Source organism: Neolamprologus brichardi, chromosome 2, assembly GCF_056152115.1.
Source record: "Neolamprologus brichardi isolate AB-2024 chromosome 2, ASM5615211v1, whole genome shotgun sequence".
Lineage (NCBI taxonomy): Eukaryota > Metazoa > Chordata > Actinopteri > Cichliformes > Cichlidae > Neolamprologus > Neolamprologus brichardi.
In genome coordinates, this window is record NC_142105.1 from 6,623,398 (window position 1) to 6,640,952 (window position 17,555).

At 39.9% G+C, this 17,555-nt stretch overlaps 1 protein-coding gene across 1 annotated transcript; it reads right to left on the reverse strand.

Annotated features, from left to right (window-relative positions):
* Window positions 1-486: 486 nt before the first annotated feature.
* On the reverse strand, window positions 487-12,829 carry fgf24 (fibroblast growth factor 24). The gene is made up of 5 exons (XM_035911175.2): window positions 12,091-12,829; window positions 11,877-11,913; window positions 7,217-7,394; window positions 4,012-4,118; window positions 487-2,277 (listed from the first exon to the last, which is right to left on the reverse strand). Exons 1-5 carry the CDS (start codon window positions 12,120-12,122, stop codon window positions 1,999-2,001), a joined length of 633 nt encoding a protein of 210 aa, XP_035767068.1. The 5' UTR covers window positions 12,123-12,829; the 3' UTR covers window positions 487-1,998.
* Between the last annotated feature and the right edge of the window lie 4,726 nt (window positions 12,830-17,555).

Here is a 17,555-nt window from a genome sequence, read left to right on the forward strand (position 1 = left end):
TTGAAAAATTCATCAAATCTTGATTTATAACCTTAATAACTTGGTGGAAAAACTTTATTCCACCATTTCCTGAATGTTAAAAAGAAAATCTGTTTTTTTAAAGCACCAGGTGTTTGAACTCCAGTTGCCACACACAATGATATAAAGAAAACTTGAGAAATATTTCAGTGGCCTTTCTCAAATCACTGCGCTTAAAAGCAGTCCTCACGCTTTGGGTTTGTATATAAAAATGCATAACTTGGCAGTATGCAGAGAAGGGAATGTACTCTATTCAACCAAACCCTACCTGGAGTGATTTCACTTTCAGGGAGTATCATAGTCAGTGTGCACATCTCAAAAATCTGTCTCAAATTAGGCTATAAAGACATTTATACCTGTTTTCAGAGTTCAATAAAGACATAAAATAAGTCGGTTTTAAAATATACTCCTCATTTTATTAACAGAGGCCAAATAAAACTCACATTTTATTTACAAAGAGAGGCAATAAATATCTTAATAATAGTCATAAAATTATTTTTTGCTTACATTTGTTGTTTTTTAAAAAAAAAAATCATAAACGTGTCATGTTGTTAGTAGCAACTCATACAAAAGACCTGCCTGACAGCAGGTAAATACATACTACGGGTGATAAGAGGCTGGAGTTTGTTGTCAGTGAGAAAAAATAATAATAAAAGCAGACTTTTCCCTTTAGGATTCAGATTTGAAAACAAAATAAAACTACCATGCTGCTGAAAGTATTCCCTGGATCCTTGACGTATTGGTCATCTGGATTTTTGAGGAAATTGTTTAATTGTTAAATATGAATTTATGAGGTGATCTGGAGTGTATTATGTACAGTATTCCTATCCATGGATGACTAATCTGCATAAAGCTAAGCCTTCCCAAAAGCATCTTTGAGACTGTCTTCCAGTGAGAGTGAAAGGAGCGAAGATGAGCTCACAGTCAAAAGATGATTTTGTAACAGCGAGAGAATTAAGGAGAGACGGAGAGAGAAAGAAAATGAGTCAACAGAAAGGTTCCTGAAATCAACCGAGTGCAGACCGTGTAGGTGAAGATAAACAAAAGATCAAGGAGGTAGAGGAAGTCATCATCAGCCCCCAGACAGTAGCTCCGACTCAAAGAATTAAGGCAGCTTTTTGTTGTGGAACAGCTCTAACCCATGCAAAGAAGAGCTGTAAAAGATGCATTCTGAGGGGAGATGAAAGGGATTAAGATCCCTACTCAAATGCAATGAAGTTGGAAGACAGTGTGGATTTATGTATCACATCAGCTGTTGTATTTTTGTGTTGGTTTTTCAGTCTTTAAACAGAACAAAAGCCACGTTTGGCGCTTGACTAGTCAAAGCATGTTGGGTTTCAGCTGAATCTCAGGCTGTACGGAAATCTCACACAGTACTTGGAGGCTTCCGCGCATTCTAGGAGCTGAGCCACACATGGAAAGAAAGAAGACGAGAAAGAGAGAGACCTGTAAAATATTGCACTCGAAGCTACACAGTTATTCTGGCAGCACAGTGTCACCTGCAACTGCCACCTCTCTCCGTTTCATCTCCATGGTTTCTAATTCCAGTGGAAAGTATGGGATCCGCATTGTCAGGGGCAACACAAACAAAAACCGACAGGTATTCCAATAAATCTCTAGTTGGCTGATTTTTATAACATTGCATCAGCTCCTGCTTTTGTCAAAAAGAAAGCATGCCTTCAGCTTGCAGTTCATATGTAGCTGAGGGCCACGATCACAGGAATTCGCTCAGAGGTCCTTTAGTTTATCCAGTATAAATAACATGACAGAAACATTAGCTCAATGGCATCAACCCAGAAGAATCCGACAGTTAGGAAATATTCAGTCATCCTGAAATACAAAAATAAAAATTCTTTTTTTTTTTGTTCTTTTAGTCAGTCTTTCTTTTACAGAAGAGAAGTCTTCTTTTAAGAAGCTTGAGATTTTCAGGTACAGTTTTTTTCCTCCACGAGGAAAACTAGAGCTGTCCCATTAGTCCTGTCAGTTCCTCTTTGCGTTGGATTTTAACCGCCGAGCCCTTCGTGTCCGCTTAGTTACTGTGGTGAAGCGAAACTCCTGCACCGGGTTCACCTTGCCCTTTGGCTGGCGTTTCATAAAGTGGACTTCCTGTTGTCGTTGCGTGGTCCGCGAGCCTTTCTTAGGCCGCCCTTTCCGATTGAATCCGAGGTACCATCCTTTGTACTTGGCAGAGACGAGAGCCGTGTAGTTGTTCTCCAGGAATTCTTCGATAAAGACACACTCCTGCTTCCTTCCATCAGGCTGAAAGGAAAAAGAACAAGAATGCAGAGGAAGTTATTGTGTGACACTAATTATTAATATAGTGGTGTGGCCTTTGAATAGTCTACCTCATTTTCTCCTCTTTTTCAGTTTGGAGTGATTTTGTGTTGCAATCTAAGTTTTCCCGTCACATGGTTATAACGTACTCACAGATCAAAAAGGGTTTCAGTCACAGCTGAAAATACAATTGTTAATCAGTGGTGCTAGTTTCAGTCATTATGCAAATGTACTGTTTATAGGGTCGGGGAAACCTGCAGTCAACTGAGAGTGAAGAAGTCACTTGAATGAGTGATGAGTTTTGGATGAGTTTCACCCACTGAAAAAGTTACGTTTAACAGAATCAACTTTTTGTGAGGTAAGAAAAAGTTGGCCATTCTGTAAAGGCCTCCCTGTGACGTGAGAGTTAATGTTAGGTAAGCGTAAACATATTAACTGTTACTTGACTCATTCCCATTTTTACCACTAATGCACTCTCGCTAGGTGAGAAAATTGAACTCTTTAAATAATTGAAGAAAATATTTTTATTTGAGCTTCCTTGCTGCTTAGAAGGGTTCTATATAAATTCCATAGATAATAAGAAAAAAATCTTAACAGTTTCTCTAAAGCTCACATTTAGTTAAATCATACAAAACAAAACAAAGTGGTGCAGTGGCAGATAAAATTAAATATCTGGCTTTACAGAATATTATGGGACGGACAACTTTTTAGAGCAGTGACGTCTTGCAGTTGGATGGATTTCTTAGCTTGTAATTCAGTTATGCTAGCTATATCCCGTTGCATCTAGCTTTTATGCAAAGTTAAGCTAGCTATCTCCCAGCTCTATAACATAGGCATACAAGTACACTACATATGGCTACGTACAGGATGACACACAGGAAGCTCTCACACCATATAACGTTCATAAAAGATGGACATAGCTTCCAGGTCTTAAAACTAAAGTCAGCCGAAGCGCCTTCAACCTGCATAATCTCTGTAGGCCAGAAGGGGGCACTCCTCTGGTTGCACCTCTGTGATTCTCATAGAATTCTCATAGAAGTCTAGAGGAAATGGCTCTTGGCTCACCTCATTAACACTTTCTTGATAGGTTTAGAGTTAAAAATAGTAAAATATTGACAGACACAAAATCAATACATCACTGGGTTTCAGACAAATCAGAGTCCAGGAAAATGAACACTAACGTGGCAAATTCTGGCATTTGGGTTAAAGACAATTTAGAAATCTTGATGGGAACATAATTTAGTTCTAGCAGACGACCGCAGCGAGGGAAAACTTGAGTGAAATAATCCAGTCGCACCAAAGAACATGATTTATTAGAGAAACAGCACATACGCTCTAAAAAATGTTACAGTTTCAAATGTTAGCTTTTTTCACACTGAAACGGTCATCTGCCGAGCCACATGCAGTCATCCTGCACTTGTGGCCACCTGGTGCGACTAAGTGATATAATTGCAATGGTATTCCTCCTAAGTGACTATTAGTCTCTCAATGCATTTTGGTGATTGCAGACTGTAATTGACTGATCGAGTGTCAAAGGAGTAGGCCGATTACGTAATGGAAGAATGGCTGTGAGTTATCAAAGAGGTTTTGTTAGGGTGTAGAAAAACAGCAGGAGAAAGCAGATCCCAGGCTGCGTTTGATTCAGCATGGATTAAGTGCACGCTTTAAAATATTCGTATTCATTGAATATTACCAAAGTGAAAATCAAAATGTACTCACCATTCCAACTATTTTGCCCTTCTCATTCATGCAAATGTAATGTTCGCTCTCTTTTCCTTTTATTCGGACGTGGCTCCCAAAGGTTTCTGTCTCAACAATAAGGAGAGCTGCAAATGAAAAGAAAAGAAAAGAAAAACACATCCAATTAATGCCATGTATATGTCTTGTAGCACACATACCTTAAGGAGTCAAACACATTCAGTTGATTCTGTAAGAATACAAGTTTTAATCATGGTTAACTTCTTTTGTTATTTTTTAGTTAAAGAAACACAAAGAAAAGGACACAATATTGTGATCATTAGCTAAATAATGAGGATTTTCTTGACTAAATGCAGTTAAAATGTTTCAATTCAAGTAGAAAATTCCTTGTATGATACACATCAGAAAAACAATGCCACTGTCACTTCAGTAGTCCAGTTTAAAAACCTATCTCGGTAGCCTTTTTAGTTTTCCGTGCCCACTCCGCCACCCCAGTGTTAACCCCTGCGAGGTCACCTTTGTCTCTGCTCACCCTCTGACCAGTAAAGAGATCTGCCAAACATTTGTGGAGCGGTTATGTGCCCCTCCAGATTAGGTTTCAAGTTCCCTTTAGTCTGTGCTCACTCAATCAAAAAGTTAAGATGATCCATTTGTTTAACACACAGAGCCATTCAGTAGCACTCAAGGGAGGAGAGAAAGAATAGTCGAAGGGGACGGGATAGGCTCGGGGGCAGAAATAACTCTCCACCCCCCTAAATCCAACCTTGGGAGAAAAGTGGGTTGTAGGTAATTTGTCTTAAAGGTGAGGGAAGAAATGGTTATTCATTCTTCATTTGCAAAAGATTTGTTTGTACGTCTTACTTGGAATCTAAAGAATAGCACATCGGACTTGGTTTTATCATCGAATAGATATGCAGGGACATCCTTAAAAAAGAAAAGACAGCCCAACAAGATTGGTTTTCACATAAATAAAATAATATTCTGAAAGAAACTACTGCCATGAATGCAAATTTAGGGAATCTTTAACCACACCTTGGCCTTTTCATTGTGAGCTACTTTTACAAAAAGACCCAAAAATTCAACCTCAGTTATGCTGGAGACTGAGAACATCAGATAAAACAATATTTCCCTCCTTACTGTAAGTTGTTCTTTGTCCGTGACCCAGTTCCAACCCCTATCTTGAGTTTTTCTGGGAAAACACTAATGGTTTGATCTTTATAAAAGAAGAGTTTGGCAGCTTAAGGCATCAATAAACGTAATTAGATCCTTGAGTCATAGTTACAGTGAAATGCAAACACTCGGAGGAATCTCACTGTTGTCAATACCTCTAACAAGTGGCACTGAGTTGACAAAGGAGGGAATGTGGTGCTTTTATTTACACTGTAAGCACTTGAATACCCCTAATCTCCATAATCCACAACCTTAAAAATTGCTGAATGTATGAACCGGGTGCTTCAATAATCTCACAGCAGCCTTGTGAGTGTAGGACTCCTCAATGCTTCCCAGTTTTTTATGGATAAACAAAAAAAGATGTAAAACATGAAAAGGGTGTATATTATTTAACAGAGCAGAAGTCAGAAGATCAAAAGAAAATGAAAAAATATGACAAAAGTTACAGACAAACTTGCCAAACGTCTACTTTCTAAAGTTAAAGAGACACACAGGCAGAACTGTGAGCCATGAACCCCTTCGCTTCTGAGGTATGCTGCACTTTTTCTGCCTTGCTTCCATATGAATAATACAGGTTGCTGCCATATTTTGACCTCAGCAAAAGGCCACCTGTTCAAAAAGCTAAAAAAGTCGGCGTTAATCCAAGATTGCAGCTTTTATCAATTTAAAAGCCTTTGCAATGACCCACCATCACTCTTGGCAAACATCACTTACAATGGACTGTTCTGGAAAATGACTGGTCTGGTCTCCTAAAAGTAATGAATATGCTACATTAATACCTAAGAAGATTTATAATGCCAGTGATGTTAACTGGAGAGATACCTACTTAGGAGTATATTAGCAATATATTATATTTCTTCAGCAGCGTATTTTGGTCCCTGCATGTGAAGCTGCAGACACTATGCATGAATTAGAGTAAGGAGAGTTATCTCACTGAGCATTATTGCTGCAAAGGAGTTCACAGGTGCCAGGTACTGCAGCTGGATGGGGAGGAGGAGGTGGGGTGACGGGAGGAGGGGTGGAGGGTGGAATTGGCAAAGCCTCATGGGAAAAATTGGATCTGCTTCCACTCAAGCTCTAACAAGCAGTGAGGAAACTTCGCCTCGGCGCATCTGTGACTGAACACACTCACTCAAAGGCATTCAAGACCAGCAATTTTAGAGCCGTGAGTCAGCTGTTATGAGCAAAATATCTGCAGGGAAGCACAACATAAGCCCCACTGCTTTGCGTTTGGACTACTACTTCAAAAGGGTGCTATACTGACCATCGATTTAGTCATTCGCCATACTCGTTTTAAACCAAAATAGCAAAGTGCACGTGAAAAAAAAGAAAAAAGAAAGAAAGAAAAGACAGAGAACACTTTAAAAACATGATAAAAGCTTAAGATTTATCTAAAATACTACTAATTACATAACAACAATGATAATTACTGGGTCAATCTGCCAAAAGTATTTTGACATCTTCAGACTTAACATTTTCAGGTGAGCACTTTTACACTGCTAGGCTAAACAAAACTCGCCTGGCTTTCCCTAACCGTGTATATAAATTTGATTTCTTGTAATGCAAATGTGAGATTTCCCCAGTTTGCATGATGGAAGTTCACAGTAACCAAGTTGAGACTGAATCCTTAGAGGGCAAAAAACTATATTTTACAACTCAGAAACCAACAGAAAACAATATTTTTACCATCAGATACCAACAAGTCTTGGTCTGTATTAGATCCCCCCAAAAAGCGTAACACTGCTGACGTATGACTCCAACAGGATAAAAACAGACTTGCCCCACATACCCAAATCCTGCAGTAAACATCGACAGCAAAGTCAGCAATTCCAGTATGTATTCATCCACCCCAACCTGTAGTTGGTGGCTTTGAAAAGTCACCATCCTCTCTTGAGCCAGCCAAACACAGAGCACGGAAAACCACCGACAAACAATGAGTAGTAAACAGCCAAAGTGGCTGGTGGAGATAGAAAAGCTCTGGCTGGCAGGTAATTTCTCATCCTATTATAACAGCCTAGCTAAATGTCAAGTGAGATGCACAGGAGTTCTCCCATACCATACTTGCCCCCATCATCTCCATTGGCGTTGACTTTCTTCCCCAAGATCTGGACGTGTTTGCCAGTGGTTCTGCTGTAGAGTTGATAGATCCGGATTTGCTTCCGACTCAGGTCATCTGGGTTTCTGGTGTGGTTTTCGATGTAAAACCTGAAATCAGCAGAGCGCTGCTGCGATTCCTGCACAGATGTGAGACAGGAGGAAACAGAGAGAGGGACAGTAGATGAAGAAACAGAGAGGAGGAGAGACAGATGGTGAGAGATCCTCGCAGCACAGGTATTGATAGTAATGTGCACTGCTCATTTTATGGGCCTGGTGTAAAGAAAATAATAAAAAATTGCCCCAGGGTTTTAAAAACTCATATAACAACCTGGAAATTGTGCTGTGGCTTTTTAGTGTTTTGCTCCTTGCTTTTAACTGACACATTTTATATGCAATGCATTTACAAGCTGCTAACTATGTTACGAGACATGTTAATGAAGTCACGGTTTGAGTAAAAATCGCACAGAGCAAGAGCAAACCATACAGTGAAAACTGAGTGTTGGTTTATATTGACAGAGTATATATTCTGTGCCCTGGGCAATACTGAGAAACCTGTATTCCATTTCCACAAGCAAGCAAGCCACTAGCAATTATACACCTGAAGCATCCAGACCTGTTGCACTATCATCAAACAAATATCTGCCTGCAGGCAAAGTAAAGTCCATAAATTAGGAAATGCAGCAGGCGGAGGACAAGATGGAAAGAGGCACCTCAAACCATAAAAGTTCTCTTGTGGGAGGAATTTTTGTAAAAAAAAACGCATCGAAACCTGCTTCTCAAAACTCACTGGTCAGCTGTTTAGGAATCAATTTAGACTTGACATGAAAATAGAGGAAATTGCAGAATTCAGCGGCAGCTCAGAAAAGCGACTATGACTCAACACGTGGAAGAGGAAACGTATACTTTCAGAAGCCCTGGAATCTAAGTTCACGCCAAGATCCCATTTCCCCAGCTGTATGGTGTCGTAATTGCACAGTAATGGCTTTTTATGTGGCTGTTCTCAGGTGGCTAATTATATACACATTACATACCCCAAGTCTTTGTTATTCTAGTAAAATGACTGACATGTAGCAAACTTGATTGAAAATTATGGCCTTTACCGAACAAATCCTTAAAATCAGAGAGGAAAAAGTAAACAATTTCACAAAACTGGGTGCAATTCTGAAGAGGCTTCCGACAACGCTCTGCTGAAACATGTCGTATGAGTCGTGCACCACGGATGCTGTCCACGAACATGGGTTCTACTGAAGAAGCCCGGCTTTACAGTTTAACCTCAATAAACCAAACCAAAAGACACGTTTGAGCACCAACTCATCAATCTGTAAACATTTTAAATTGCCAAAAAGGTCATGAGGTGCAGATTAAGTAGCACTTCTTGGTCATATTTCAAAGAGCCTTTGAAATATGAAAGATATGCTTGCTTGTTATGGCATATTTGGTCTACAACGGTGACATATCCTCTGTGTCTGTTGACATTTAGGAAACACGAATGATATTATTTTTGGCATCAGACAGTGTGGAAAATAAGACGCTGAAGATAATCAAATCAAATGTACTCGCTTACTCAAATTTGGCATGTGATGGCTTTTTTGTCTCTAGTCACAGATTGACTATCCCCCTATAAGAATATTCTATAGTATTTTTCCCCCAGAAAGGTACCAATTACTACACAAGTACACAACCTTCATGATACAATACAGAACAATGATGTTACACACTGCCCTAGAATATATTTAGATTTTTCTGCACATAACACAACATGAAATCAAAATAAATGACAAGAAGAACCCTCTGGAAAACTCTGAAAACTAAACATTCCCTGGTCTTCAATACTCACAATCCTAAACCCAACCTGGACCAGAGGCTTGTACTGCAAAGCAGATTTGGGGTTTGTTGGGGTCAATTCAGGTTTAACCTTGATTTTTCAGAGCTGCAGTGGTTGTTATCTTCGTACTAGGATACCACACCATGCTAACACATCTCGAACTCTTAACCTCCATCACAGCTTGTGTTTTACTTAACATACTAATCCAAACAAAAAGACTTGTTTCTGGCTAATCAGTTCTTGTGAAAAATACTGTCAGTGTCAGACTTTGTTGAAGGTCCCATGGAGATGGGTGGATTTAGAGAGGGTCTCTTAGGAGGGTAAGAGTATTCCAGAAAAACCCTTTGCCGTTCCTTGACAAGAGATATAGATTATCAGAGATGAAACTGCTTATCTTTGTAAGCTGATTAAGGCACTGATTGAAGCTTTTGTTGATCTTACAAAGATGTAAGAGAGGAGTCTGCTTACTGGCTGGAAATATCCTTTTGTATTTGCACATTAAAACTGACCAAACAAATTCTAGAGAAAGAGTTGTCATTTTACATTTGTGAGTCGTGAAAGTTTCAGTGTCTGTTGTTCTACGCAGTATGTGTCTTAAAAAAATGATAAATATCAACAGTTGAGTGGGTATTTCAGATACAGCAATTAAAGAAACTGACGGGGGAGAAAAGTGTCACCATTTCAGGTGAAGAAGTTAGTTAAATAGAGGCTTAGGGGCTGGATTACCAGTGACTAATGCATAACAGTGTAAAAGTAAGCATGTTTCCAATGGTTCCAGCAAACTTGCTTATCGTAGAATAAGTACAACAGTGTTTAAGAGCTGAACATTAACATCATCTGTTGTCAATGTTCTTTCTTAATATGAAACTCAAAGCTGAAGAACAAGAAAAAAAAAATGAACGCACAACAAAACATAGCCTAACTGGGCTGCTGAGGGATTTATCCCAAATCTCCCCATCTCTAAACAAACATAAAGGTGTGTTTGGTAGACAGTTGCATTTCATGTCAAGGGAAAGGCAAGCCTAAGCACATGGCTGAGGTGAATGCTAGCGACAACAGCTTTTTTTTTTTTTCTTTTTTTTTTTAAATCACTCTGTCTCCTTTCTTCAAAGACAACACGAAAACGGATATGGTTGAAACTTCAAAAGTCTGGCACTCAGTTCCACTGAGGAAGTGAAGTTGTCACAGTCATCTAAGATACACCTTGCTATCTGCTCCCCACACACACACACACACACACACACACACACACACACACACACACACACACACACACACATTCATACATACATACATACATACAGATGGGGTCACACACACTCACATACAGAAAAACATTCCGACAGACATTGGCAGTGTATTCAAAGTTAACTTCCAAGTGCGGTTGCTTCTTTTGTTTTACCTCGTAAAGTCACAACCACAGCATGACATGCAAGAGCCATTAAGCCATACCGAGGAGCATTGAGAAGGAGTGGAGGATAAAGGAATGTCCCTGCATTTTTCTAAGATAAATGATTAGGCTGAAACCACTAAAGCCATGAATATCCTGTGTTTACCTGTAGCTATCATCTGACGAACTTTAAATCACAACAAGCATGAAGTTCACGTAAAAAAAATAATAACCAAAAATGTTGGGTCAAGTGAAGAGGGGTCAACTTTTTCATCAACTGTGTTTGTGCCATCTCTGTTGAAATAATGTGATTACACAGTTTTATGATTGCAATTTCTAGTTTCAGGTTGGTTTACATTTTGTCCCTATTACTCTAAAAGCTGATGGTTTTCAGGTTGGGACAATGTGATCCTAGCAGCAGTAACTGTAACCAATAAAATGTATTGTTTATAGTTTACAAACAAACACTCCTTTTATTCCTTATTCTTGGTATAGTTTTTATTTTTCAATTAAAAGAAAGAAAGAAATGTAGTAACTTTTAAAAGATGTAATTACATAAACACTAAAACGTTGCCAACTTTTTAAGAGCTGTTTGTTAAAAAACGGATGAGATACCGGTACCTTTTAAGGCAGGGTATTCTGTTTTTATTAAATGTCGTAGATCCCAATAACACCGAGAAATTAATATGAAACAAGTGTGTGTGCAATATTATGGTCAGACACGTCATACCAACAAACCCATCAGATACTTTTATGAGAGAAGGAGTGTGCTGACTGCATCCTATGTGAATCACGGCGCGCAATCAATTAGCTGAGTGGGTGCCTGCAAATCATTACTGTTCAAAGTGAGACGCGCAACTAATAAAAGCTGAGCGCCAAAAGAGCCATCTGTTCAAAGAACAACTGTTAACCCCAGGGATCGCAATATTTTTTTACACAATTCTGCTGTAAAATATCGAAACTGCTACTTGAATGTCAAATTGCAAACATCGGGTTTTAATTAAGGTGTAGCCCGGATAATTGTACTGATTTGAATGAATAATGAACATTTTGAATATACATTAATTATGCATTACTGTAATACTCGTGACAAGTATTTAAATCACATAAATGATATTTCACGGGGTTTTCGTGGTTTACTGTACGATTAAGTTTTTGTTTGTTTTTTGGTGTTGTTGTTGTTTTTACTGTGGCACGCAGTAGACCCAAAATTTGTCATTTTTTTACCTCATCATTCTAACCAATTAGTATTGAAATGAACAGAATTAAAACACGTGAATTTCCTGTCCTGCGTGGCAAAGACCGTCGTGAAATTAAACTATAACCGTGATATAATCAACAGTCACATCAAAAAGCTGCACAGGGACATACAAACACATACACACAAAAAGTAATAAAACATACCTGCAGTTGGAAATAGAACACCAGAAAATGTAAACACCTAAGTGGAGAGGAGAGAGAAGGGAAGACGGGAGTTAATCACACAGGCAATTACGTGAAAAATAAACGCTGCCTACCTGGATGACAGCAATCCAAAAATATGAAGCGTTTGGCGACTTCTATTGGTAAGAATGCATGTGTTTGTGTGCAAAAGCAAACGGAGAGGTGGAAGACTTACAGGTATATGAACCTCGAAGGCAGGAGAGACATCTTGACTTGCAGAAATACAGCTGAAATACACCTGCTTCCACTGATTTAGCCCCAGGAAAGGTTGGCGAAATCGCCCCCCTCTCTCGCTCCGTTTCGCTCCCCTGTGCGTATTTTACGCACACAGCTCCGGGGGTAAGTAGGAGACTGGATCCCAGTGTAAGGGCAGATGACGGGACACCAGCGGCAGAGTTACGGAGTGCAACATTGGGTGCTTCCTTGTTGGATGAAACTATCCAGAAGATTATTTCTTCTATGCTCAGTCTCCTTCACTTCCCGAAAAAAAAAAAAAAACCCGTCTCCGCAAGTCTGTGTCAAGAATGGAAGTCAGTATTCGACCTCTCCAAAACCACTCTAAAAAAGTATCCTTTAGTTTTGCGCACCAACAGCTAAGTTACCCCACAAACCGAAGGTTGTTGCTCCAGAGATCACATGCTTCTCATCTCCGTCCGTACCTGTGCTGGATTTCTACACCTTGCATGGATCATTTTACGCTACCAAGTGCAAGAGTAAAAAAAAAGAAAGTGGCGATAAATAAAAGAGCAGTCCACCAAAACGAAGTTGTTTAATATGGAAGGACAAACTTTCCCGAGCTCAATTTATATTTAAAAAAAAAAGAAGTGCTGAGCAATCGCAGCGGTAGCAACAGGAGCGGATCCCTGGAGAGGTTCGGGAGCTGAGGATGGCGCAGCAGTGCCTGTCAGTGGTGTTTGTGCGTCTGCGGCTTGAGATTTGGGCACAGAGAGGCTTTTTTGTTGTTGGTGGGTGGAAACATGTCAGCGGTTAGCACCTGATAGGGTAATCTTGGAGAGACCATCATCTTGGAGAGGGTTTTTTCTGCTTGGTGGGCGAAGCGTTGCGCAAAGAACTTGAACACAGAGATTAGGTGCTTTTTTTTTTTTAAATTTAGTTTAGATTTGGACTTTTTTTTATTATTAGTTTATTTTATTTTTTTTAGAACTTTTAGGACTGAATGTGTATTCGCACCTAAACAAAGATAACCCAATCCGACAATCTAATATGCACTCTATGTATTTAATTGAAAAAAAAGTCGAATCAGTGGTTTTGTATTTATTATTAGTATTATAATTGTTGTTAGCTGAAATTAGGCGTTCTAAGTGTTACAGAAACTGTTTGTCCCTAAAGTTATTTGTGCGTTTTAAACAGCGGATGGTTTGTGTATTGGCCTGGCTCTCCCAGACAGCATTCAAATGCAGGTTGTCTCGAATTTTTTCAGTAATGTGCTATAACTTACCCTGAATTTAAATGAGAGAGAGGTGTGAATGTGGTTGGGAGTAGCTTACTTCAGAGCTGGTAGCAGTAAAGTGAGTCCATCTCTGCATGCTGCCTTAAAAAAAAGAGAAAACCTTTGTGGCTGGCCCTTATTGTCCCATTAAAACTGGGTCCTCGGGATTCTTCTCCCATTGATATTCAAAATGATTCTAAATGATCACATACATAACTCCCCGTGCTGGGAATTTCAAAGGGTTCCCTGCAGCTAGTTCAGTGGGAATTGAAAATGAGTGTTTAACTAAGAACTCGAGCTTATAATTTCTGCTAGCAGAAAAAAGTCAGGATTCTATCAAGAAAGTGTCTATCACTTTAATTTAAAATATATTGTGTTTATAAGTTTTTAAAAGCCTGTATCTTTCCTGCAAGTGCATGGATAATGTGGGTTTATCCAGTGATTTATGGCTCTCTGCCTAACAAGACTCCTTGATCCTGTCAACCTCAGTGCACTGTACAAATCCCTTTAACACACCTGATGTACAATGTAATTTAAAGCATGACTAATTTAGTCTTGTCTGCCTTAGGGAGGGAAATCACCAAAAAATGAGCAAATAGTAATTATCCTGAAAGATAATTTGATTATTTCCTTAGAAATAAAGGGCTTTCAGATTGTGTGAGCAAACAATAGCTGCTGCTCATTGATTTCTCTGAAGGTCAAACGTAAATGCACCTGACAATTGATTTAAAGGCAGGATGATAAACAGCAATTATCCCACTGAATGTGATACAGCCAGCATTGTGGAATCACTCATCGCCTCTTAAGCACATGTTTGCGACAAACTTCTCGGAGCATGACTGTAACTCCACAACTAAGGGGTGGGAGCAAGAGGCTTGGATGTGGCCACCTGTAAAGCACAAGAAGGAGAAAACCTTTCCTGGCTCTTGGAAAAAGGGAAGGCCCCCTTTTTTAGGGGACTTTTATCATTTCATCAGTGTTACAAGTATGGGAATAAGCAATGGCCACAAGCCAACTGTGTGATGGTTCTGCAATGCACTTGTCTGGTCTAGTAGTCACTTTGGCAGCTGACCAATTGCAGGAGTCAGCAGGTAATTCTAGAAACTTAAACTAATATATAGAACAAAAAAGTTCAAGTAAATCCAAATAAATATTTTGTTTTCCAATTCTGCCAAAAGTTGTACTTACCAAATGGATTTTTTTTATTTATTGAAGTTCCATGATTTGACTCCACTGGTCTTGCGGTGCCTCATTTCAACACACAATTATCTTATCAACACTTTTATCTATTTCCACCTGTGGTTTTATGCAACTTTTGCACAAGGAGATTGAAGTGAAACGGTGCTAAAGGATGCAGACACAGAACAAGAACATATTGTGCTAAATGTGATGCAGTCTTAAAAATACATAATAATAATAAATAAATACATTTCCTACACAGTATTAGCAGTAATTGAGATTAAAATGTTTGCTATCCTATTCTGTATTTTTTTTTTTAGAATTTAGATTAATAATTTATTTTTTTATCTACTTTTTTTGTACAAAATAAAAAAAATTGCAATCCAACGAAAGATACCAATTGAAGCAAGTGGGAAAATACATTGATCACTGATAAAACTACTGACATGTGTAATTTATAACGTTGTCTCTATTATTCATGGGGATGTAGCTTTAACACAGGAGCCAATTAAAAGTTGTCGCATATTAAGAAACCCCCTTAGTGGTAATAGCAGTCTCTCATGGCAGCGGCCACCCCCAGCAGGACAATGCAGGTCACCTCACTGCAATAACCGCTCAGGAACAGCCCGAGAAACATGACAAAGACACTAAGATGTTGACCTAACCTCTAAATTTCACACTTCCCCAATCTGACTGAACATCTGCTCGATGAGACGAACTAACCAGAGCCACGGAGGCCCCACTACGAAACCCGTACGATCTGAAGGATCCACTGTCAGTGTCCCAGAGACAGACGCTTAACGGCAACCGTAGAGGTTGTGTCAATGCTCCAACAGATCAGAGCTGCTTTGGTGGAACAAGGAAAAGCGTACACAACATCAGAAAGGTTTTTTTAATCACTGGATCCCTGTGTGAATTTACCCTGAACCAAAAAAGTCAGTTAGAAGAGTTCGTGTACCTAAAAACAAAAAAAAAAACGTGTGCTGATGTGAAACAGTAGGAAAAACAGAAAAGAGAAAAAAATCCTGATGAAACCATGAAAATCAATCAACGCAGGTTGACGCTGGAAAAGTGTAACAAGAGAGAGCTTTGTGAATGAGGAGAAAAGTTTCAGTCTAGTTCACGAGGTTTGGAAGAGGGATGAGTGGGAGGGGGGGGCAACCACTCAAGAGTTGGGATAAGGTTACCCACACAGATTAGCTGAAAAGAGAGAGGGAGTGAGAAAAAACAAGCCAGCAAGGTAAAGGTCTTAGTTTACCTGCCTTGCTGTGCTTGGCAGCCAATGAAAGTGCTTTCAAGCCTGGTGCCTGAAATGAATGAATGAATCCACTGCAGCCAAATTTGTCAATGATATTTCAATTTTTATGAAAATGAAGAGAACTGTTTTAGCCAGGGGCTACAAAGTGGCGATGATGTTACTTAGACGACTCCCAGAGTCCTCCCAAGCCTTTGAATTTGAACCTCGCCGCTTCCGTGCAGTTATGCGTGTCTGTCTGCAGCAACGAGACTGTGGGAATGTCACCGAGGATATCTCATTGAAGCTGAAGGAGGAGGCATCTGAGGGCGGGCGAGCGCTCAGCAGTTCAAAGGAACCTAGCAGCCATTTAAGGCTTGATAAAAGAACTTGGCAGATCAGTAAGTGAAGCCCAATGTACTACATTAGTGTCAGGACCCCCTCCGCGTCCCTCCCACTTTGCACTTTCATCTCTGACACGGACATATTGACTTAAAGGAAAGGAGGGGTGCCCGGGACACGAAGGAGGGGTCAGTAGTTGTGGTGTGTGTCGAGGGGGTGCATGTGTCCCATTCAGTGCCCAAGGTGAAGCGATTGATGCCGAGGGGTGACCACTGACTCATATAAGCCACCCAGAAGCCTTTTTTAAACTAGAAGTCACAGGCCGACAAGCATGTGAGACTTAAATGGGACGGCCCCTTTCCTCTCATCTCCCTAAAACTCAGCCTCACCCCATTAGTGTATGCTGACCCTACCCCCGCCTCTGCACACACCCACGCGCACACACACAAACATCCTTTTTCACACTGGTGATCATGCCCCGCTGCTGGTTACCAAAAGTCCAATTGCTAACGTGGCTCCAGGTCATAAAGGGGTCGCGACACCTTGACATTGTGGAGGGTGACAGAGAAAGGAGCCAGAGGAGGGAGGGTTCAGAGAGCTCTACCTCTGAGACCTTTCAAGTATCACCTGAAGAAGAAGGAGAAAGGGGGGGGGGGGGGGGGGGGGGGAGAGAACTACTTTGGTAATTTGTCCCCCGTCACACGTTGTTTGCACGGAGTCATTAAGGACCATTTAGGTTTTGCCTTGAAGAGAAGCTGCCCAAAAATTTGGGTGCAGGCCGTGGGAGGTAAGGGTTAAAAATTAAAGCATCGCTCTTCAACAAATTATCTCCACGCACTACATTACACGTCGAACATATTATATTTTCCATTAGCTTTGGTCGTCTGTTTGACATTAATGATGATTTGCTCCAAAGCGATCCAGCGGGAAGTCTAAAGTTGTCCAAAAACATAAACACAAGTTTGGGCTTTTTTGTTGCTAGTTGCTAACATATGCTATAACCTTTTGTGACTACATGCATTTTGAAGACCTCACTAGACTATTCATGCCTGGATTAATTCTTTGGCTATTGCCTAGCAAAGACAAACTGCCAAAATGTGTCACAATCCTACAGTTGAATAACAATCAGCCGGCAGAATTCATGTGTTCTAAGCTTTTGGCCCGCGTTTGACAGATAAATGTCAACTCCCTTGGACAAGCAAAGGTAATCAAAAAGTCGTGTTTCTGTTCACAGACTTTTGTTGAACAATATGAGTGCTTTAATGACATAATAAGCCTTCAGAGCTGGGTGGACTAGTGGTGAAAGTTTGGGAAGTTAAATGATGTAAGTGTTTCTTGTCAGCTCTTTAATTTTTTTTTCCTCCCTGAATTGAACAGCCTCAAAATTGTTTTCTTGGATGGCCACAATTACCGAATTAAGGGGCTGCTTTGTTTG

Coding starts and splice junctions, on each gene's coding strand:
- fgf24 (XM_035911175.2), bottom strand. CDS start 12,122: ATGTCTCTCCTGCCTTCGAGGTTCATATACCT. Junction 11,914..12,090: donor CCTTCGAGGTTCATATACCT/GTAAGTCTTCCA, acceptor CTCTCCACTTAG/GTGTTTACATTTTCTGGTGT. Junction 2,278..4,011: donor AGGGCAAAATAGTTGGAATG/GTGAGTACATTT, acceptor TTTTCCTTTCAG/CCTGATGGAAGGAAGCAGGA.